At 33.7% G+C, this 25,408-nt stretch overlaps 1 protein-coding gene across 5 annotated transcripts in view; it reads right to left on the bottom strand.

Annotated features, from left to right (window-relative positions):
• VPS54 (VPS54 subunit of GARP complex) overlaps positions 1 to 25,408 on the bottom strand; it is a 90,744-nt gene that overhangs the window by 34,981 nt on the left and 30,355 nt on the right. For all 5 annotated transcript variants that reach the window (XR_003607616.2, XM_028093844.2, XM_028093847.2 and 2 more), the window contains 9 exons: positions 24,932 to 25,010; positions 22,697 to 22,731; positions 20,081 to 20,212; positions 17,677 to 18,062; positions 8,955 to 9,081; positions 7,872 to 7,979; positions 5,665 to 5,720; positions 4,581 to 4,677; positions 865 to 1,205 (listed from right to left, as the gene is read on the bottom strand). Coding sequence is in view for 4 of the 5 variants with exons in the window: in XM_028093844.2 (XP_027949645.1) it covers positions 865 to 1,205; positions 4,581 to 4,677; positions 5,665 to 5,720; positions 7,872 to 7,979; positions 8,955 to 9,081; positions 17,677 to 18,062; positions 20,081 to 20,212; positions 22,697 to 22,731; positions 24,932 to 25,010 (1,361 nt within the window). In the remaining variant the exon portion in view is untranslated. The remainder of the gene's footprint in view (positions 1 to 864; positions 1,206 to 4,580; positions 4,678 to 5,664; positions 5,721 to 7,871; positions 7,980 to 8,954; positions 9,082 to 17,676; positions 18,063 to 20,080; positions 20,213 to 22,696; positions 22,732 to 24,931; positions 25,011 to 25,408) is intronic.

Here is a 25,408-nt window from a genome sequence, read left to right as displayed (position 1 = left end):
GAGCAGGAAGGCGATGCAGGGCTGGATCCCAGGACCCTGGGATCATGATATGAGCCGAAGGCAGATGCTTAACCGACTGAGCCACCCAGGTGCCCCATATCAATGTTTTCTTGATTCTAATTGGTATACTGTAGTTATTTTAAGAGAGTATTCTTGTATTTGAGGAAATATACACTGAAGAATATGGAGATAATGGGACATCACATCCGTAACCTTTTGTCAAATGATTCAGAAAAAGTATTAACATGAGAGACAGAGAGAAGGGAGCAAGAAAGAAAAAAAGGGAGGAAGGGAGAGAGAAGGCAATGTGGTAAACTGTTAAGAAATGAGGAATCAAGGTGAAGGATATATGACTTTTTTGTACAACTCTCACAACTTTTCTGTAAATTTGAAAAAATAAGACATTTTAAAAAGTCATATTTGAAAAGATGGTGTGATCCACTTGGAAATTCACCAAAAAAATGACAAAAAAAACCTGTAAATCAAACAGATCTTCACTATGTACAAAATACAAAGATATCATAGTAGAAGAAAGAAAAATAAACAAGGTAATGCTGACCTGATTTCCAGGACAAGTTCTGCCACTACTAAGTTTAAAAAAGTCGACTAAACTCTCTGAAATAAGGCATTTAATTAAATGGTTCCTTTCCAGCCTTGAAATTCTGGAATTCTCAATTACTTCCAAAGCTCACCTTCTTATATTCCATACATTTTCAAAAAGATATGTTTCATAATATTTATTTTTGTTAAATTCCAATACCGAAGTTCAAATGATTTTTCAATAAACTGAATAATCAATCTTACTGAAACCATTAAGAAGAGGACTCAAAGTCCTGTAAAGTTGGCAGCAGTCACCATACTCACATAATATCCACACCTCCTGGAGTAGCAGATGATGATGTCTGCTCTTTGCTGGATGAAGAATCAGTAGTACATTCCGGTTCGGATACCGAATCACTGCTGCAGGGCTCGCTATTTGGAGATGCATTTCTTTGAGAGGTAGTGTCGATCACTAAAGGTGTTAATTCACTCTCAACGAATGCATCACTTATAAACATGCCTTCATGGATTAAATAAGCCACTTCTGTGTCCAGTGAATTGTCTTTTGTAGCATTTTTCTGTTGTGAAATCTCCTCCAATTCTCTGGTCCTTCGGTTTTTGTCAAGAACTGAGAGAACAACACTGTGAATGATATTTAACGTTGCCTATAAGAAAACAGGATACATTTTTAAACGACTTAAAATAACATGTACCTAAAACTCCCAAAAGTGAATTCTGCATATATACTTTTGAACATCTTATAAATGAGTGCCAAAGTCACGTGTATCAGAATTTCTACCAATTGTTGGGGCACCTGGGTGGCTCAATCAGTTAAGCACCTGCCTTCAACTCTGGTCATGACCTCGGGGTCCTGGGTTGGAGCCCAGTGTCGGGCTCCCTACTTAGTGGGGAGCCTACTTCTCCCTCTCCCTCTGCTGCTCCCTTTGCTTGTGCTCTATCAAATAAATAAATCTTAAAAAAAAAATTTCTACCAATCTTTTATCACACAGTAAAGGTGACTTGTGAAAAAGTACTACTCAAGAGAAATGGGTTCCCTAAAGCTTAGGAATAGCGTTCTGTATTTTAATTGATTTTGTAAGTGGAAATCTCCCTAAAATATATTGTTTATATATTAAGTACCTTAAGTAGCTTACACTAAACAAAACATAACTTGCCTATCACATATCTGTTAAGGGGTTAAACAGCCAGAATATATAAAGAACTCTATAACTCAACAAAAAAAATCTGATTAAAAAATGGACAAAAAAAGAATTTCTCCAAAGAAGACATACAAATGGCCGATAAGCACATGAAAAGATGCTCAACATCACTGAACATTAAAAAATGCAAATCAAAACTAAAATGAGATACCACCTCATATCCATAAGGATGGATACTATAAAAAAAAAGAAAAAAATACAAGTGTTAGTATATGGAGAAATTGGAACCCTTGTATACTGGTAAATACAAACTTCAAATAGTTTTGTTCTTGTAATGTGGTAAACACTAGTAAAAAAACAAAACAACCTTTCCCTCTCTTTTTTTTAAAGATTTATTTGAGAGAGAGAGAGAAAGAGAGCATGCATGTGTCCATGTGTGAGGGAGGGACAGATTAAGAGGGAAAGAGAATCCCAAGGAGACTTCACACTCAGTGTAGAACCTGATGCTGGGCTCAATCCCACAACCCCGGTATCATGACATGAGCCAAAACCAAGAGTCAGACACTCAACCAACTGCACCACCCAGGCGCCCCCAAAACAACCTTTTCTGATTATAAAAGTTATACATCTCTTTGTGGAAAACTTAGGAAAAACAAACAAAAAAAGAATAATAAATTTAAATTATACTGGCAAAGGATAACTATCAAAAAGACAAACTATCTCTTTATTCTACAAAGATGAAAGGTAATAAATCTTTTTAACATAGCTGAGATCACACTATATAAATAGATCTATATTTTGCCTTTTCACTTAATGTTATAATGTATGCATTTTCCTCAACATTAAAAATCCTTGGCTGCATGATATTCCATGGTAATGAATATACCAGGTATAATTTACTTTACCATTCCTCTACTGTTAGACATCTGGGTTCTTTCCAATTTGCAGTTATTTAAAAATTCTCAATTAAAAATGAATAGCTTGTAATTAACCCTATTTTCTCAGGGAAATCATATCCTTACAGAATCACAAAAAAGTACCATATTTATAGGTTATATAACATTGTCAAAGATGTTTTACAGAAGTATTAGCTTAAGGGGTCTCAATATGAAAATGAGAAATTAAAACTATGATAAATCACTGTTCCCATACTGCACATACATCAAATAAAATTTTGGCCTAATTTAACTGATACAGAACCTAAAAATGAAATAGCTATAAAAAAAATTACTGGCAAAAGATATGGAAGCAACCCAAGTGTCCATCCATAAATGAATGGGATAAAGCAGATGTGGTACGCACGCATGCACACACACAAACACACACAGGAATATTATTCAACCATAAAAAAAAAGTGAAATCTTCCCATTTGCAACAACATGGATGAATCTAGAGGGCATAATGCTAAGTGAAGTCAGTCAGAGAAAGACAAATACCATATGATTTCACTCATAGGTGGAATATAAAAAAAAAACAGAAAAAAAGAGCCAAAAACCAAACTCTTAAATATAGAGAACTGGAGGCTGCCAGTGGGAAGATGGGGAGGGGAATGGGTGAAATAGGTGAAGGGAATTAAGAGTACACTTATCGTAGTGAGCACTGACTAATGTACAGAATTGCTGAATTGTTATAATGTACATCTGAAACTAATATAACACTGTATGTTAATTATATTTAAATTAAAAAAAATTACTGGCAAAAAGCTGGCCAATTCTACAATTTGCAGTGTAAGAGTTTGATACATCACGGACATGCAATAATAGAACTGTGCGTGATGAAGTCATGGTGGGAATATAGGAAAAAGTGAAAACATGGCCTAGTTATTGAGCAATCCACGGATACAGGTTTGCTATCTATCGCTATCGATGCATGGGATCAACATTTTGGCAGAAGTCTAAATTAAGTACAGTGAATCAAGTGTTTAAAAAATTTCCCACTCAGAAAGGTCATACACATGACTTAGCATCACTCCCATGCTGATAAGGAAAAGTCATGTCACAGATAATTACCAAAGTGCTCCAGACCATTTAACAGGATACTCAGGAGATGCGAGGGATGTTACCTAGCACATGTAACACAATACTGACATCTGATAATTCAAAGAATGTCAACTTTCACAAACAGCCTGTTAGACTCAGTAATTCCTAATGACTGTCTTATTAAAACACAGTTATGACATGTTGGTAATTCTAACCAAAATGTATTAGTCGATGACATCTTTTCTTCTGAAAAATGCTGTGTGGTATGTGTTCTTTTTCTTATACCGAGTGGCTTAAAATTGAGTGATTTGACTAAAGAGAATAATTAAATGTAATGCATAATCCTTGACTGGCTCCCAGATTAAAAAGTGAAATAAAAACCTATAATGAAAGACATTAGTAGAGCCATTTAAACATGAACTATAGGTTTAAATATACCACTATATCAACATCAAATATTTCTAGAAAAAATAAGTGGTTTGGAAGATTTTTTTATTATTATTATTAACATATAATGTATTATTTGTTTCAGGGGTACAGGTCTGTGATTCATCAGTCTTACACAAGGTTTGGAAGATTTTTGAGTGTTTCACAATATTGTACCTCTAGATAATCCAGAGAGATTCAAGAATAACAAAATCACAAGAGGAGACAGTACTGTATAATATTTAATGCCAAGTAAGCATTGTATTTTTAATATAAAATAAATCATCCAAAATTACAGAGTATCAAAGTACTCTGAAGCACTTCAAATCTTATTTGAAACCAAGCCTCCTTAGAAAAATTACAAAACAAAGAACTTGTTTTTTCTAACTTGATTCTGATGTATATTATATATCTACTAGAAAGTAGACTTACTTTTTGGGATATTCTGGACAAACTGATAATCACATAGGCTTACCTTAACTCTTTGTAGGAAAATTGTAAACTTAGAGAAAATATCCTTTAGCAGATCAAACCACTGAGGAAAATTCAACATTCTCATCTGATCTGCAAGCCTAGAAAAAAAAATTCAAACAAATATAATGACTATCTTTGGGCAGCTAGGAGTTTACTCTCAAAAGATAATTCTATACTTGAGATACAGGAATTTCTCTATTTAAGTTGAGAAAATTAAAAATAACTGACTCTCTATGTCCATAGGGCTTTTAACAGAATCCCAGTAACTTAATTTTTCCAACTACTAGTGACTCCTGCACTGCTACAGTTGCTTTAACTAATTCTGAAACAGAATTTTCACTAAGTAATAGTGTGGAAATTAAAACTCCTCAATCCTTATTTTAGGAGTTTGGCCCAGAGAAGTTTCAGTTATCCATATTGCTATTCGTATCTTGGGCCAGTTAATAAAGTTTAGGTATCTATATGAAATAAAATTCATAGTTACAAAATATCACTATTCTCAAAATCAAAGAATAGGAATTTCAAGGGTGAAAACAAAAAATTATAGACAGGCATGAGGCAATTCAAAATCATGTATTCAAATTTCTCAAAGCCAATTAGAAGCTAGGTTTTAATTATATAGCTAAATAATTTAAACTTAACACTGCCAGTCCTCTGAGATGGATTATCTTCAATTTCCCTCCTCCATATCTACAGTGTATCCTCTCTATCCTCTCTCTGCCTGGGAGGCTGACCTGCTGGGCTTGGCCAATGAGAAGCCCTTACAGAAGACTGGAAGGAGCAGAGGTACGGATAGCTCCATCTTCCTCCCTGAGAGGCTGTCTCAGGACAAGTGCCTCCCGCACTGAAGATCACTCCAACTACTATAGCTCTTCCCGCCCCGCCCCTCCCAACTACTAAGTGTCCTCCTTCTGAATCCTAACTGTCCTCATCCCTGTCCCTTAAAGGTCCTGCACTGTCACTTGTGATTTTCCTACACTCTGTTCAAACCTTAGTAAATAATTCCTTAACTAAATCCTCCTTAGATTATTCTAATGTGTCATCTTTTCTCTGACTGATAACCCCAACCTAATATTTATACTTACTTCACAACAACATCTGTGTCAATTTCTTCTATTTGTGAAACTTTATTAATCACACACTGCAAAATTTAAGAAAAAAAATTAATGTCTTTAGAATTCTAAGTACTAAATGGCTCATTTGTATACTAAAAGTGATCTCAATGAAAAAAAAAATGACCTCAATAACTATGAGCATCATTTTACCAGACTTCTCTTGTGTCTCTCATACACACCTCAAGGTGTATGAAAAACTATATATCTTTACCCTATTAAGTAATTATTCCAGGGTATGCTTGAACTGTATTAATTAAAATCCCCTACAATTTAAACTATTCAAAACCATACACCAAACAAACAAAACAACACCCAGAACTATAATTCTTAGGAAGAAGGCATAAGCCACATATTAAAATTCCAAAAGAAATTCATTTGGGGGATTATGTTTTCTTGCAATATACGCAACAGTTTTAAGTTTTAAAAAATGCTTAGACTTCAGGAGAATCCTAGGAATTACAACAGCAGTGTTTAAAAAATTTGTTTAGAAGTACTACATACAGAAAATTATACAAATTATGTTCATAGTTCAGTAATTTTTTATAAAGGATTATAGTTGTATAATGAGAACCCAGATCATGAAATTAAACACTGCCAGTAAGCCCCTCTCGTGCTCCCCTCCTAGTCACTACTTCCTCCCAAAAGATACTACTACTTTGATTTCTAATACCACAGATTAGTTCTATGTTTGAATTTTACAAAAGTGTAATCATATAGTGTATACCCCTTTGTCTGGTTTCTTTGGCTCTATATTATATATGTGATATTCATCCATGTTGCTTGATGTAATTTATTCATTCTCATTACTGTATAGTATTCAGTCATATAAATATACCAAAACTCTATTATCTTTTCTACTGATGACATAATTTGGATAAAAAAAAAGAATTTGGGTTTTTCCAGTTTTTTATTACCAATAGTGCTGCCATGAAATTTTGTGCCGTCTTTGGTGAACTTATGTATGCCTTTCTGTTGGGTAAATACCTAGGAGCAGAACTGCTGAGTCATAATATATACATATATTTAGTGCTAGTAGCTACTGTCAACAATTTTTGCAAGTTGTTGTAACAATTTTAAAACACAATGTTTTAGTGTTTGAAAGAGGTAAATGATGGGGTAATTACAATCTTTTTTTTTCCTTGTTTTATTTAAACATTAAAAGTTCAGAAATGGGGGCGCCTGGGTGGCTCAGTCGTTAAGCGTCTGCCTTCAGCTCAGGTCATGATCCCAGGGTCCTGGGAGCGAGACCCGCATCGGGCTCCCTGCTCAGCGGGAAGCCTGCTTCTCCCTCTCCCACTCCCCCTGCTTGTGTCCCCTCTCTCGCTGTGTCTCTTTCTGTCAAATAAATAAATAAAATCTTAAAAAAAAAAAGCTCAGAAATGTACATTCAACCTAATGATGATGATTAATTAAGCCTAATAAATATCTTTAAAGTTTTTTTTTCATATTTAGAAAAACTGAAGTTTTGTTAATGATACATATATGAGTAAAAAGGCAAAACAAAGATGAGGAAAGACTGAAAAAACACAGATTTTAGTGTACAATTATCATTTCTGAGAGATAAGGATAAGAGGAAATAAGCGTTTAACTACTGCTGGTGAGGGTGTATTTGGTAAAATCTTTTTAGAAAGCAATTCAGTTCTGTCAAATAATTTAAAAATACTTTTCACTCTCTGACCAATAATTCCACTTCTAGGAATTAGCTATAAGAAAATAGTCTTAAATATGGAAAAACCAAACAAAACTTTGTATCAAAAATGTCATAGTGTTCTACAATACCAAACTGAAAACAGCCTAAATATTCAACAGAGAGGAAGGCATAATATAATGGTGATGGAATTTTACACAACCATCAAAAATGATGTTTCTGAAGGGCTTATATGAGAAAATGCTTATCGTATGATTCTAACTGAAATACATGTACAATTCAAAATCATATATAGTATGATAGCAACAATGAAAAACATCAGTAACAATTTACACTTATAAATATTCTTAAAGTGATAATCTTTTGGCTCGTAAGACTATTTTTTCTTCTATTTTTCCATATTTTGAGTTTTTAAATAAATGAGAAAATGTTACTATTATAAATGTATATATTATCACTAGGCTCATGTAAAAATGAACTTAATAAAAGGTTCTAGACCAAAATATATTAAATAAAAACATACAATTACCTGTTTAATGATATTCTTTGCTGTAATAATCATTTCTTCACTATAGATTTCTAAAAAATTAAGTTTTCTTTGTTTTAAAAGTCCAAATACAAGAGATACAAGTCTTTCCTATTAAAATAAAAACATGGAATTTCACAATTTAAATATAAAATAATCTCACTCAGAAGTAGAAATATTCAACATCACGGGTTTTATTATTTGATCCTCAGACCGCTATCCTGCATATGGTATTTTCTAGAAGCCTTAAAAAAAAAACTCTTTCACAGCAATCTTGTCATCAGATTACTGGAGTCACTGTTTTAAGACAGGTCAATCCTAATGTACTATAGTGAATCAAATGAAGCTGGTTTGGGGGCAAAACAATTAAGTACATTTGGCCTAGTTTCAAAAAGTCGCTAGAACGTATCCTTCTCAAACCCTGATGACCTATAAATATACTCAATGAGCCCTGTGCTTTTAGTTAGTGGGTCAAGAAGACTGAAATGATGACCTAGACTATTTGTGGAGGATTAACTACTAACACATACAAAAATCTCTTTACTTAGGCTGTTATCAGGGCTTCTGGATTCTTTACTAGTTTTTGGCAATAATCACCATTAAAAAGTTAGCAGATAAAGGAAGCCTGGATAGAAGTTAGCAGATAAAGGAAGCCTGGATATGATGTATTTGTATATGCATATGCATAAAACATGTTCATAACAGGGACTCAGTGACTGTAAATGACTGATAAGTTACTATACTGATCACTTTTATAAAAGACATACTCTAATACATACATACACATGGATAAATGTTAATTCATCCTATATTTTAAACTTGGTTTGTAAGTTATATAAGACCTCACTTTAAATCCAATTTCTAATTAAGGTATAAAATTATTCTCTAACTTCACAGGATAATGAACAATTATGATGCTTGCTAAAGTCACATAGTGAAGGACTTCATAAGAGTGTGACTGAGTTTGAAACTTAAGATAATTTTGCTGACTATAATCTGAGAAGAAAGAATGTGTTCTAAACTAAGACTGTTAGGAATTAACACTAAGCAATGACATCAATTTCATCCACAGTTCAAAGCACATACCTCTTCTAAAATTTGACAATCGTCTTCCAGTGGTCTGTTTAAGTCACTGTGAGAATAAGTAGAAAATTCTGCAATCATCATTTTATCTATCAGTTTTTCTAATTCACAAAGTTGTGATCCCAAATGCCTACAAAGGAAGAGGAAAATGTCACATATATTCATTAAAAACCCAATTTGCTCCACAATCAAGGAAACTAGTTGGCAAAACTGTTCTAGCTGACAGTATTTGTGCAATAATGTGATATTTGAGTAAAATGGAATCTGTTAACTTAGCAAAAATAACTATGATAGTTTCATATCATCTGTCAAATGCTTTTTTTCTTTACATGTTTAACCTCCAAACACTTAAATGTATTGTAGAAAACATGGTTTAGGAATTTCATGACTGCTTTTTTTGTTTGCTTTTCACAGACGAACTATTCAGATATTCTAAGTCTTTTCCTAATTAACCATTTACTGAACAGCAATGTCAGCAGCTCCCCAGCCATTCATTTACACCACAGATACAAGTGCCTACTATGGCCCTACCGGGGAGGATATAAATACCTGAAGGACTACAGGGACAGACTGACTCAATTCAACCTCAGTTATGAACAGTCTGAGTTAGTGTGCAATTTCCCTCAGGTCATTATACTGAAAGTCAATAAACACAAGATTGAAAATATAAAAATACTAAGCAACAGTCTATCCTTAGAACTTCTTCTCATAAAATATAATGTTCCTTTTTAATCTACCTCTAATATTTATAGATCCTACACAGGATTGGAGAAGGACTCTAATCAGATGGGCAAAGCTGGGCGGGTAGTTAAGGCAATATAGTTTACTAACGGGATCTGGAACACTTTCCCTAGAGAAAGCATGCAGTATCCAAATGACAAGAATGATCCCATGCAGTCCCTGCTCAGGAGGGCCCTAAGGATCACCAACCTTCATATATGAAGGGAATTTCACCATACAATCTAATAGCTTCATAAAAACAATGGGTAATCTAGTTGGTCCAAAGTATTTCAAAAATTAAGTGAAATAGGCCAATGAGAAATCTGTTTATATTATTTATTATATATATATTTTATAATATATAAACATAAAAATGTTTATATATTATAAACATTTTTATTTTATTTTATTTATTTATCCAACAGAGAGGTAGAGAAAGAGCACAAGTAGGCAGAGCAGCTGGCAGAGGGAGAGGGAGAAGCAGACTCCCCGCTGAGCAGGGAGCCCAATACAGGGCTCGATCCCAGGACCCCAGAACCATGACCTGAGCCGAAGGCAGACACTTAACCGACTGAGTCACCCAGGCACCCCTAATTATAAAAAAAAATTTAAAGCTCTATTTTTGGTGCAATTTCAAAACATGTATATTTAAATATCTAAATTTCAATTTTATCTTAAGTTTAGACATTTATTATTGATAAAAAGGATTTAAAAATATATATATATGTGCCATTTACTTGAAAAACTAATGTCAGAAACTGTCTTTAGTAAGACCAGACAGAGCACATTTTTAAAGACTAGTTAAAATCATGTGACCTTTTAGACAGAGCCATTGTTCTTATATAAACAGCATATTTAGTAAGCAGTTTAGTGATAATTTTGAAAAACATGTGATAAGTGAAATAACATATAAACTTGCATTTTACAATATGAAAATTATATTTCTTATAGCTAATTAGAAGACTAATAAAATCCTCATAAATGGCACCAACATCTCACAATAAGCTAATTTCGAACATACTCACTAGTACAAACTAAAACATTGCCATAAGGGAAATTTAGCAGGGTCTAGCAAAATTACATAGGCAATTAACCTTTGACCTAGGAATCTCACTTCTTGATATCTGTCTCAAAGATACACTCATAAAAATACAAAAAGAACATACATTCATTGCAGCACTGTTCATAACTGCAAAGGAATAGAAACCACACAAATGTTGACCAATGGGAGCTCGTTGACTATAACAGACACTATACACTTTTAAAAGAATTGAGGAATACCAATGAATATACTATATACTGTTACAGAGCAGTTTCTCAATCTTTTTTTTTTCACTGTTGCCCCAAGAAGTCCTTTTAGACATTTTTATTCCTAATCACTCCACACATATACTTAATATCACAAATATAGTGTATATCTGTTTATATACCTTGGCCTTTTGGAGGGCCACAAGCCATTATAACATCTAATTTTTTTTCACCCTTCAAGAACCAATTCTTGTCCTATTGAGGCTATATATCTATATATCTATAGCCTCAATGGAGGCTATCACCTATCTTAGGTTGACAGCCCTCATTGAGAAAGCAGACTGCAGACTGATCTCCAGGGTATACTGTAAAGGTGAAAACAGCAAGGCAGAGAAAAGTAATACAGTATACTAATGTTTATCTAAGATGAGGGACAGAGAGAGAGATGGCTGGATGGATGACGGGTAAATATAAATTAAAACTTTTTAAATGGTGACTTATAGGATAGGTAGGAAGGAAGGAACCAGAGAGAAGTTAAATTTCTTTGAATATCCTTTGTTTCAGAGATTTGACTTTGGAACCACTCAACTACTTAACATAGTTATAGCACAACATTATATTTAAAAACTTCAACCCTTAAATATCAAAAGTAAATGAAACAAATGAACTTAACTGCACATCAAGTTAGCAGCAAATGTATACTAAGAGGAATTATTTCAAGTGACTTTAAAACATAGAAATTTATCCATTTATCCCACAAGGCTATAGCTTAAGGAAAAGAACAGAAAGAAATCCTCCATGTTTGCAGCAATAATACGTTAGTTCTGAGAGCACTCTATGTATACTGTGGGATACTGCAAATGAGTAACTATGTTAGGGTCATTAGGAGCCATGGTTTTCAGCCTGTATACATATATAAGATTAAAGAAGTAAAAACTTTATGGCCCTGAATTTAAATTGGAAATATCAATACAAACTCATATTTTTTTCTTTAAAAAGGAAAACCTATTTTCTAGCTCTGTCCACTACAAAGGCCTAGAGATAATGACCAATCTAATAGCAAGGAACACCTCTGGTACCCAGACTGTAATTTCTAAATACCATTTCCTACTAAAAGAAACTACTGCTCCTTAGAAAAATGGTGGATTACAAGTCTGAGACAGAAAATGTATAATAAGAACATCTAATCATAACACAAAGTAAGAAAACTATCAATCAAAAGCTCCTGGAATCATGTAAAATGCCACAAAAATGAACTTGAGGAGGCTCCCTACAAAAGACATAACAATCTGAATGTCGACAAAAATAAAAACAGCAAAAAACTTAAATACTTCCAATATATGTAAATTCACATGTTTATAAAAATGTATTTTTTCAAAATCATCAGTTACCTTTGGAAGATGCTAGATTTTCAATTCGTTACACTTTTAAAACTGCTAAATTAAAGAAAAGGAATCTAGATTTTATCCTGCCTCTCCTTGTAAGAACTGTCCTTAAGTGTTGCCAAATTGTTATGGAGAAACATCACTTTACAGAACTATTCCAATTAATAAATAAGGAGGTATAGAATTAGAATATCATTATTATATGTAACCCATAATGAGATGATAAATCTAGGCAATGATCATCAAATGGCTGCTAATATCATAAAAAGAGAGACAACCAGATATATACCTCTTTTTTGGGGGGGGAGGATTTGGAATCTGATCTTTTACTTAAATATAAATGCCTTAATGAAATGTTACAATATCATCTCTTTTGCTGAGATAAAATAAGTATTTGTATTTTTTATTAGCTTCAGAGGTAGAATTTAGTGATTCATCAGTTGCATATAATACCCTCTGCTCATTATAACAAGTGCCCTCCGTAAGCCCATCACCCAATTAACACTGCCCACCCTCTCCCCTAGATACATGCCTCTTGGCTGAAATACACACCACTACCTATTAGGTGCTCCTGCCAAAAAGTAAACCTTAAATCTAATCAAGTCTTTAAGTCTAACTACCAGTTTATAGAAAATATAGGCAAAAGAAAAACATGCTAAACATGGGGATGCAGTCGGCAAAATCCAGACTGTGAAAAGCTCTATAAGATAAACACCTCAATTTCTTCAGTAAATATCTTGAAAGGGAGAAAATGAGAAGAATGGGGAAGTATACATCAAAAGGTATTGATATATATCAACAAAAAAAAATATATCAATCACAATGTACAGATATCATTTGGATCCTGATTTCAATAAACACATTATAAAAAATAAATTTGAGACAATAAAATTTGAACAATGACTAGCTTGTTGAAAATATGAATATTATATTTTAAAATATTTTTATCTTTCCAAGATACATAATGAAATATTTGCCAATGAAGTAGAATGATGTTTTGGATTTGTTTCAAAATAAACTAGGAGTAGGGTGTATAGAGAAGACAAAGTTGGCTGTGAGCTGATAACTCACAGGTGATACACGATTTACCCAGCTTCATACAACTCTCTTCATATAATTTCCTATTTCTGTGTATGTTTGAATTTTCAATAAGTTTTTTAAAAAGCAGCAACAGAGTAAGACATAAATCTACACATTAATGTTGCTTGGTTCTCAATTGATTATTATGAAGATCATAGATTCCTTTTCAACACAGACTAAAGGTTAACACTCAGGTATATGTCACCTTCAGGTATGAAGAGTCTTCAACAAATCCCAACAAAGAATTATGGTAGGAATCTAGATGACAGTATCTACTGATGTTTGGGCATCAGAATAATAAAACTGTCATTCTGGCATAACTTAAATGTGAGGTTCTATATGACTCAGATACTACATTAAATAACTGAGTAGCTTCATTTTACGTACTCTTAATTTTAAAGTCCAATAAATACAATAAAAAAGAACAGATACAAATCTCAATACTAACACCAAATAGTATTTATTATGTAATCACAGGTATATGATAATATATAAAGATTTGCCAAACAAATCCTTAAACAAAATTCCCAGAATTATAATGTTCTACAAGAGTCACCTATTTATCTTTATTCTTATTTTTTTATATTCTTGATGACTTTTGACAATAGATGTAATAATGGCCTGCACATTATTAACCACATCAAAAATATTTAATAAATGTGCTAACAGTTTAAAATTATGTATACTAATAATCACATACTGTAATTTAGAGTGATAAATCTACTGAAACAACAAGTAACGAAAATACCACATTCTGAAAAATGTATTTAGGTTCATTTATTTAGCTAAGTGAAGTTGGAACAATTCCAATACTTTCTACTCTGATATGTCTCAATGTGTACATTAATTCAGACCTTCTAGTAAGTTGTATGTTCACTACAACGACCTTTGTGCTGCTTTTATCAGAGAAACTTATATATCAGTCAACTGTACTATAATACTAGTTTCATCAAATAGCAGCACATCTGCTTTCTGACTTTATCCCAGAGCATACAATGCAGATGTCTTCTTACTATACTGTTTTGAAGATCTAAATTATGGGAGATTATATCAGGATCAAAGATTATGTTACTTTTTTATAACTTTAAATAATAATAATCCCTTAAGTGGAATCCCAAGGTGACCTCTGATGAACAAAACCATAATAAGCTGGAACTTATAATTAACTCTATTTTCCACCTTTTCTCCCCCCAACCCCAGAAAAAAAGAAAAAAAAAGTCTTATGACTAGAAAACAAACTAGTTTCATTAATTGTTATCAATTACTATGGTAGGTCCTGGCTCAGTGAACCTATAACTCAACTGCCAACTTATAACCTGATTGCCCACGATTTAACATCTACTGCACTATAAAATCAGCACTGATGTTCAGAGTGATTTTTTTGAGGTCCTATAAATCCTCAAGCAAATATATTAAAAAGCATACACAGCTCTCAGGTCAGATGAGACCTGGATTGAATCTCAACTCTACTGTTTTATAACTTGCTGTATGACTTGGAGCAAGTTATCTAATAAGACTTTCTATGCTTCAGTTTCCTTATCTATTAAAATGAGGTAAGATTACTTATCTTATAGAGGTTTTTTGGGGGGTGGAGGGGGCCAAAAAACATATGCAACATACTTTGCACAGTACTTGGTACAGAGTACCATTCAAAAGGTGTTCTTAGGTTTTATAGTGGTGGTGGTTATAGAATAATGGTGGTAGTAAGTAGTAGGGAAAAAAAAGTTAACAACAATGAAAACAAGTTTCTACATAAACCTTTACAATAAGAAAGAGCAAATAACATTATATCCTGAATTTCAAAGTAACTGAAGATTTTCTATTTCAAAATCTGCAAGATACCAAGGTTCAGATATTTGTTAGACCCACAGTAGACTTCTGTATTACATCTGTACTTGAATGTCTTTACCTCAGCATCACAACTAAGATAGTGTGTATTGTAGGTCTCTTGTCTACTCATCAGCATTAGTGATGTAAACTGTGTTCTGTTTATTAAAATGATTATGCCCAATGCAGGGCTCGATCCCAGAACCCCACTGGGATCATGACCTGAGCTGAAGGCAGACACTTAACTGACTGAGCCATCCAGGTGCCACCAATCTTTGATTTATTTCTCAGGGCTATCCTATTCAGAGGATAAAAGCACTCTATAGAATCAGCTCCCAATATTTATCAACATTCATATTAGTGAAATCAAGTGAAAGACACAACTTCTGTCATTACAGAAGTCAATTTTTCTAAAGTAGTGACAAAATTAGTGTTTATTTTAAAAATAGATTCCAGAGTCCCTGGGTGGCTCAGTCAGTTAAGCATCAGATTCTTGGTTTCAACTCAGGTCATGATCTCAGGGTCGTGAGACTGAGCCCCACTCCCTTAGCAGGGAGTCTGCTTCTCTCCCTCTGCCCCTCTCCCCCCACCCCCACTTGTGTGCTCTCTCAAATAAATAAATAAAATCATTTTAAAAAATTAAAAATTAAAAAAATAAAAATATATTCCATTCAGACATTCAAAAAACAGAATTATTTAAAATTTCAGAGGTAAAAGGGAAACTAAAAATCATTTTGTCCATGCTAGGAAACCAAAGTAGGCTTCAAAGAACTATGATCCACCCAAAATTAATTGTAAAATTTTAGGTACAGGTATATTTTTATGGAAAGACGATCTAATCAACAGCTTTCAATAGATTCTCAAAGAGGCTTGTGACTCAAACTTTTTCTGTAGACATCCAAATCTAGATTAGGTTCCTCGCCTAAGGATGGAGCTCCATTAACAATCTGTACATTCATCATCATACAGTATTGTACTGTATGATGACAACACAGTCACTTCTGTCTCCTTCCTTCTGCCAAATAAATTGTAAAAACAGAGCAGAGAGCATCTCTGCTTTGTTCATGACAATACTCCCAGTAATCTGCCTGGTGTCTGACATGTAAAGGTGATCAATAACCATGCCTTGAATGAATGAATCAATCATTTATGTCACTAAATTTGGGCCACCTTTTAAAAAAATGCATTCTAAATAAATATTCCAGGGCGCCTGGGTGGCTCAGTTGGTTAAGCAACTGCCTTCGGCTCAGGTCATGATCCTGGAGTCCCAGGATCGAGTCCCACATCGGGCTCCCTGCTCAGCGGGGAGTCTGCTTCTCCCCCTGACCCTCCCCCCTCTCATGCTCTCTCTCTCTTTCTCTCTCAAATAAATAAATAAAATCTTTTAAAAAAAATAATAAATAAATAAATATTCCAATTACCTATCCTTAGTCAACAAGAATTTATAATTCAGTTAAATTTATTTTGAAGCTAACTTTTCCAGAATATGTTAAATATCTATTAAGTTACAGAACACATCTTCCATATAACTTCTTTATAGTCACTTAGCAGTATAAGGTTTGGATGGGTTTTCCAGCAGAGGGACTTCTACAAGGATATTGCAAGCCTGCTTAACTGAATGAAATTTTGATGGCCTATACCTGGTTTATCTATAAATTAAACATTTTGACATGTTCTCACATAAAATAACTAAAACCCTGGGGCACGTGGGTGGCCCAGTTGTTAAGTGTCTGCCTTTGGCTCAGGTCAGGATCCCAGGGTCCTGGGATCAAGCCCTGCACTGGGCTCCCTGCTCAGCGGGTCGCCTGCTTCTCCCTCTCCCACTCCCCCTGCTTGTGTTTCCTCTTTCGCTCTCTCTGTGCCAAATAAAAAAAATAAAAAATGACTAAAATGCTAATGTTAAAAATATTTTCAAAATAAGAACGCAGGAAAAATTGGGTGTTTTCCATCACCATATGGAATTTTTTGCAATGTGATAAACACTGCAAATTAGAATTTTAATAATTACCGAATGATTATGTTATATACAAATATAATAATTACATTATTAATTATTTAATAATTATTAAATTTAAAACCTATCAAGAACTTTTAAAATGAACTTAATTTTAGATATACTGGTATTGCTTCCTGCACCTTGATCTATTAACTTGACACAAAACTATTTCAACATTTTGAAAATGTTATTTTCACAAAGTTGTGACTGGCCTTCCATTAGTACCATCTACCAGAAAATTTAATTTTGTTTCTCCATTCAAATATTTCTGTAAATACTGGTCCTTATAGTTTTTGTATTGCTAAGACTAAAATATCACAATGATAACATTACTACACAGATCAATCTGTCAGAAAAAATATTCATGTAACTTACATACATTCACACTTCCCCAGCTAACATTATACACTAAAATTTATCCTATAAAAACTTCTAACATTATTTCTAAAAGCTTACTTAAAGGACATACCGGAAGCTGTGAATGCCCTGAAGCTCCTGCTGTAGAACCTCTTGTGTTGTTGCTATTAAGTCCAATGCTCCAACAAATTCAGAAGTGGATAACAACACCTGTACTGTAGGCTGAGTCTGGTGTACAGTGGCCATTAACTTGAGTTTATTGTACACTTTAACACAATTGTTTCTGGTAAGTGCCAGTCTTAAAATGTGTAGTGATCCTTCACACATTACTTTATCAATCTGTGCAATTTTATCTCGAAGCATCTTTACAGCCTGGGAAGTTTTCTTGAGGTAGTCCTGCAATTCGTGTTGAGAGGTCATTGCATGAAAAAATGCTTCAGAACGTAGAGAGATCTGGTGAGCAATGTTTACTTCCACAATATCCAGATAATGGCTCAGCTTAAGGAAGAAAAAATCATGGAGTATTATAAGATTACCTTCTTTGACTATCCAAATACTTTCTGAAAATGATACAGGATTTCTACATATATTTTAAATCCTATTGAATGAACTATTTGATTATGGGATTCTTGATATTGGGCACAATAAAATGGAAGGGAGATGAAAGGTTAATAAACGTAAGACAAAAGAGTAGAAGAAGCCGATTTATCTTCTTCCTCTGCTCCTGCTATTACCGCCCTCCAAACACCAACTACTTTCTAGAAAGTAAGAGTACCCCACAATAATCTGAGATTATAATCTAGTTTCAGAAGTTCTAAAATCTGAGAGAGAATGATCTCCTTAATCCCCACACCAACACACATCACTCATCTGACTAAAAGTTTATTAGGGTTACATTTATTGACTTCTTCCTTCTATATACCAGGCACTGGTATTTTATATACATAATTTTCTAGTTTTAACAATCTTAGAATACAGGTATTAGTATTGTTTTACAGATGAGGAAATTGAGGCTCAGAGACATTAAATAATTTGAAGAAAGTCACGTGGTTAGTAAGTGGCAAAACTAAAATTTGAACCTAAGTCTGACCCAAAAACTGAAGCTCTTTCTACTCTACCACTCTGCCTCAAAAGAATCTGTGAAAGACAGATTCAGATCCAGTCACAAATTATAGAAAATACTAGAATTCATTGGGATGTTTTTTCAAGGCTGCTTACATTTCAAAAATTATTCTTTTATCAATTTGTAAAACTCAGCTTATTTCCAATATATTTTCCTCTTAAAAGGTTGACAAATACCTTAAAAGAGTTCATACATATTTTATTTATAACACAACCAAGATTAATTCCTAGAGCAACATATATTAAAAATGCTTTCTAATTTTAAATATGGACTCCTAAAACTTGAGTTGCCTTTTCTTCCTTTCTAATTGCATATGCCTTTTTTTGGCTACATTATCTTTCCATTTCTCTCCCACTTTTTAAACTTTTAGATACTTCAACCTATAGCTCAAGCTTTAGGCATTATCTCTCAACATCTCTGAGTTCTTTCCGACTTTCCTCTTGTGACTGAGTTCTAGTTTCAAAGCACTGTGGTCCAAAAATATGCAGGGATGATTCCAATCTTTTGGTACCAGTTGAGACCTGATTTGTGACCTAGAATGTGATCTATTCTGGAGAATGTTCCATGGGCACTAGAGAAGAATGTGCATTCTGTTGCTTTGGGATGGAACGTTCCGAATACATGTGTAAAGTCCATTTGGTCCAGTGTGTCATTTAAAGTCTTTATTTCCTTGTTGATCTTTTGCTTAGATGTCCATTTCAGTGAGGGGGGTGTTAAAGTCCCCTACTATTATTGTATTGTTGTCGATGTGTTTCTTTGCTTTTGTTATTAATTGGCTTATATAATTGGCTGCTCCCATGCTAGGGGCATAGATATTTACAATTGTTAGATCTTGTTGGATAGACCCTTTAAGTATGATATAGTGTCCTTGCTCATCTCTTATTATATATGATATAGTGTCCTTCCTCATCTCTTATTATAGTCTTTTAAACCGAAGATTATAGTATTGTATTTTTAATACAATACTATATTTTTAACTATCGTATTTTTGCTTCAAAATAATCATCCTTGCGATGTGGAAATAAGGAAAAATGGTACCTCAGCAAAAGTTGATTTTCCATGCTTCAAATCATAAAGAATACAAAATTATCCAATATATTGTTTGGGATAAATGTAAAGCAATTAATTGTGTTATCTAATACATCCTTTAAAGTGAAATTCCATCAACTGCTATTTTAGATAAGAAGCACTCCAACAATTAGCTTTTCCTTTTTCACCAGCACAACTTGTTTTCCATTGAATCAAATACTTTTACTTTAGCAGTTAAGATTTGAAGGCAGTAACAATAAAAATGAAATTAAAATAGCCCTTACTAAATAACTAAGTCAGAACCCAAAGGTACTACTTAACTAGAATACAGTTTTCTACATGGAAAGAGTAAAAAAGAAATTACCTTTTCTTGCAGCAACTTTGAGGAAGCTGCATCACGATTTCCTTTTCCACCAGCAGTATTAAAATGAGACCATGGTAAAACTGAATTAAAAGTTAAGGAATCGTCCAAGGCAAAATCTGGTTTCATAAAAATCTATTAAAAAATGTATTTTCCTCAATTAGATAAACATTTTTTTACATTCATTATCCCTTCAAACATCATAAGACCATTAAACAATGATTAACTTGGACCTGAAGCATAAACAGCAAAAGCAAGTGATGATACGTTGATTTACACAAAAATCTGTATAAAAAATGTATAAATAGTGTTTCATCAAGCTAAAAATACTCATGGAAGATAGAAAATTGTTTTTTGTCTTTACCAATGGAGGTGATCATTCCATTACTATGTAATCAAATTCACTAATGCAGTCCCACCAGGCACACACCCACAAAGGGAGATGGATATCTCTTATCCCCAAATTTCTATATTAGTTCTCACTGATAGTTTTTAAAAAATGCCAAATATCAAATTCTCTATATTTATATTTCTACTTTCTTCTACTTAAAATTCTTTCAAAATCAGTTTCATAGATTAGACATATACTAAGTTTTAAAACCAAAACAAATTCAATTCTATGAAAAGATCACTCTTTTTCCTTTACATACCACATCTATCTGGGCACTAAGGCCTACCCATTGTATTTTCTAAATAAGACTTGAATGCTCTCCCTCCTCTACATCTACAGCATTTCGTCGGTGCAGCTCTTCATTATCTCTGGATTACAGTAAATGGCTATTTACTCATGTCCTTCCTCAATCTATTCCCTATACTGCTGTCAGATATACTTTTAAAATGCAAGTATAAATGAATTAACTTCTCTGTTTAAATCTCTCAATGGATTCCCATGACCTAAGGACCAAACTCTTTAGAATGGCATCAAAGGCCCTTCATTTTTTTTGAACTCCCTCACCAATTTGTATTTTGCCACTCCCACTATTTACAAGTTACATTCTAGCAATACTCAACTTCCATATCCTCTTGTGCTTAATTATCTTTGTACATGCTTTCGGCCTACAATGCCTTTCCTGCCTATTTTCCTAGAGAATACAACCAAATCAAAAGGGCAAACATTATCTCTGTATGAACACTTACCCCATCTCTGAACACATCAATCGCCCCATCTCTGAACTTAAGTACATATGCCACATATATTTATGTATCTCATACTTCACAAAAATTATTTACTGAATATATGTATCACCCCCTGGAGATCTTATGTTCCTTTAAGACTGGGTTTATAGCTAATTAATCTTTGTATCTCCAGTACTTAGCATAAGGCCTGAAACATGGTTTAACTTAATTTCTATGCTATATTTTATTATATTTACTGATCCATTTTATCTACATCCAAAAATTAGTATAAAGTGATAGGGAAAAACTAACTAGGGACATAAGTGTATTTTCTAGTCCCTGCTTTAGTATAATTAAAAGTACTGATTAATTCAATAAATATTTACTGATGATGTAACCCTTATGCTAGGCACTAAGGGGGAAACAAAGATAAATTATTACATAGGTCCTAATCCCAAGGATCTTTAGTCCAATGGATGTGATAAAATATGTACATAAATATCTTATAAGAAGAAGAGTGACAAATGCCTTAAAAAGAAGGCACAGGTCTACATAAAATACTATGGAAATTCAGCAAGGGGCCAATTATCCTCAGTTGGAAAGAAATATAATCTTGTAAAGTTGCCATGTAAGCAAGAGAATGTAAAGAAAGAATTAGATATGGGGAGTTGAGGGAAAGTCTTCCAGGCTAAAGGAACAGTGCAAGTAAAGAACAGAGCCAGCAAAACAGTTTGGCTGAAGTAAAGAATGTGTAAAAATTAGTAAGCAAAAGTTGAGTGTGACTATGATGGAAATGAATAATCAAGGGCCTTAAATGACAGAGTTTGAACTTTATTTTGTAGGAATCAACTACTTTAAAAATGACTGCCTTTTTGTTTCTGCCTGTTGTCTTTCTATGTCTTCTCACCTTAGAGAACAGTTATCACAGACCTCTTTGAGAATCTAATTAATGCAACAGACTCTTTCCCCAGGGGGGAAGAAAACATCTATTACATATCTCTCTAAAATTTTTCATATAAAGGACATGTCTCTGAATAATTTGAAGGGGTAGTAACATCAATAAAATTTTTCAGAATGGAGAGACTTGGGGCGCCTGTGTGGCTCAGGCATTAAGTGTCGGCCTTCAGCTCAAGTCATGATCCCAGGGTCCTGGGATCAAGCCCCACATTGGGCTCCCTGCTCTGTGGGAAGTCTGCTTCTCCCTCTCCCACGCCCCCTGCTGTGTTCCCTCTCTGTGTCTCTCTTTGTCAAATAAACAAAAATCTTTAAAAAAAAAGAATGGAGAGACTTAAACATATTTGTAGATTTCAGTAATGAAGAAGAAATTGATGATGACAAAAGAAAGAAGAAAAGTGATGCACAAAGTCCCAGAACAGGCAAAGTGGTTAAAGTGTAAGAAAGTCAAATGAAAGCTTCTTATAAGGCAAAACTAAAGATATTAAAGATTATTAAAAAAATTAAAGATATTAAGAAGTAGTATTCTCATTTATTAAGCTTTGTTACCTTAGGTACTTGCTCCAGATCTGTCCTGGATTTATCTATTAAAAAAAGGAAAAGAGAAAATATGATTTTTTTAAACTTGTTTTCATTTTATTCCATAAATATACTGTGACCAGATTCTGTACTATGTCACAATTATGTAACCATTTAAATTCCCTCAACAAGCTTCAAGCACTTCCTGTATGCCTAGTAGTAAACAAAGTAGTGAAAAAATCCTATGTTTCAAATAATTTTAATCAATTGAATGGTAGCAAGAAAACTAAACACATTTCTTTTTTAAATGGACACAGAAAGCTTGATGCTATCTTACTAAATTTGGTGAAACTAAGTTTGGCATATAGTTCTTAAAAATGAATTAAAATCTGGGGCACCTAGGTGGCTCAGTCAGTTAAGCATCTGCCTTCGGCTCAGGTTATGATCCCAGGGTCCTGGGATTGAGCCCCACATCGGGCTCCCTGCTCAGCAGGGAGCCTGCTTCTCTCTCTCCCTCTGCCTGCCGCTCCCCCTGCCCTGCTTGTGCTCTCTCTCCGTCAAATAAATAAATAAAATCTTTAAAAAAAAAGAATTGCATTCTAATATAGGAATACTGCTTTTATTGTTCAAAATACCATCCCACCCAGAATTTCTCAAGATCAAAGACTTTAATACCATATTAAGATATTAATACCTTATTAATTTTCTTCTTAGACATCTTACTTTGTGTCTACAAACCTGCAAATCAACCTACTTTACCTTCATCTCACCAACTAGATCTCAGATCCTTTCCAAAACTAACCTTCCTGGGTTGGACTCCATGCCTTCCTGCCTCTTCTGTGAGCGTGCTTCATCAAATACCCTGCCTCTGCCTCTTTCCATATCTTCAGCCTCTTCCCTTCTAATAGTTCCTCTCTGTGTATATACATGCTCAGTTCTCTTCCATTAAAATGAACCAAAAAATAAATAAAATAAAATAAAAAAGATAAAGACAAAACCCAGGGTCTGGACTAGGCTGAGGCAAGGGAAGCCCTCCAGTACAAAACTTAAGGAAGCACTCACTCTCAGGCTATGCAAATTCATCTCCTACCTCATCGAGTGTTGACCATGCAAAAACATTCTTACACTCTGTTCTCTCAATACCCTGTATCTCAAATCCTCAAGTCATATTCACAGTGGTAGTCTCCATTTCTTTCTCTTGTACTCACTCTTTAATATACAGGATTGTGTTTTCTGTAACCATCACTTCAAGTCTGAATGCCCTCCGTAAGAGATCCTAAATTGTGAAATCCACAGAAACTTCTCAGTGTGTAAACTGATCATTACCACCAACTGGCCACCAAAACCTGTGCTTCAATCTCTTATGTATCTCTCAAATGCCTAAATTCCTCTCCATCTTCATTATAACTGCTATTGGGGCCACATGACTTCTCACTTGTATTACTACAGTGGCCTCCAACTGTCTCTTTGCCTCCAGTTTATCGACATCTGTTTGTTTTCCACACTGTTTTCACAGTGAAATGTATAATCATAAATCTGATGTCTGGTTAAAAATATTTTTCTGTGGCTCTGTACAGCTTTTAGAAAAGAAAAATTCCTTAGCATGGCATACAAGGCTCTTCAGGATCTGACTCCCCTGCCTACTTCTTCCTCCCAGTTGAGCTAACATACTGAACTCTTGCAGTTCTTTGAACATGCTCTGTTCTCTCTCTTTTTTTAAAATTTTGACTCTATTGCTTTGCATACACTATTCCTTCTTCCTGGAAGGCCTTTTCCCCACATAAATCTTTCTCAGCAGCTAGTTTAGAACACAGGCAATCATCAACTCTAGAAGTTTTCTAAGGCTTAACAAATTAGGAGCTCTATACCATCTTGCCACGCTGAACTTACTGCTTGATATACAGGGCTTCAATTATTGGTTTATTTATGTAACCCTACTCAGGAGACTATCAGCTTCTTGATGACAAGTGCTCTTTGTTACTCATCTATTTTTAAACAACAAGCAAAATACCAAACAGCCAGATGTTAAACAAATATTTGTTGAAATGAAGGATAACACTACAATGAGACCCACGGTTTTTCTCTTAAAAGCTTTTGGAAAAGATTATGATCATAGGCTATAAAAATTTCACTAAAAATAAAAATTATAGGTAGAACAGCCATCAAGGTCCCAAAATTAAGATTTTTGTTTGTTGATATTTATGCTATGCTACAAATATCACATATTTAATCTCCACATTGTCTACAAATAGCACATATTCATACCATGAGTATGTAAGAGAGTCCTGTCAAAGGTATCTTTAGGAGGACAAATATTCTTGCATCTCTCATGAATCTTCTCTCTCTATAAAAAGACAAATAACAAAATCAATGCTATGTAGCAATATGAATATTCAAAGCATCAAAATGTTTCACAAAAGAATATATCAAATTAGTTCTACAATTTTTAATGTGAAATCACTAGCCCCTTGAATTTAAACACAAATAAGTATGTTTAATAAACCAAATCAAGCTCTATGAACATCTATAAGCTTATACTCATCCCATTTTACATAATTATAGTAAAATCTCCATAATTTTGGCATGAAGTGGGAATGCAAATAAAAAATCCTTATTTATATAACAGAAATCAATTGAAAATAGTTTTTTAAAACAAGCAAGAAAATGTGAAAATCTATATACCTAAGATAGGTTATTAGTTGACACTGAGTCTAAGTGTCACTTACACATAATACACACAAT

Source organism: Eumetopias jubatus, unplaced genomic scaffold (genome assembly GCF_037043125.1).
Source record: "Eumetopias jubatus isolate StellerSeaLion01/CBP00866 unplaced genomic scaffold, mEumJub1_p1.0 scaffold_9, whole genome shotgun sequence".
Taxonomy (NCBI): Eukaryota; Metazoa; Chordata; class Mammalia; order Carnivora; family Otariidae; genus Eumetopias; species Eumetopias jubatus.
This window is presented reverse-complemented; position numbering and strand designations above follow the sequence as displayed.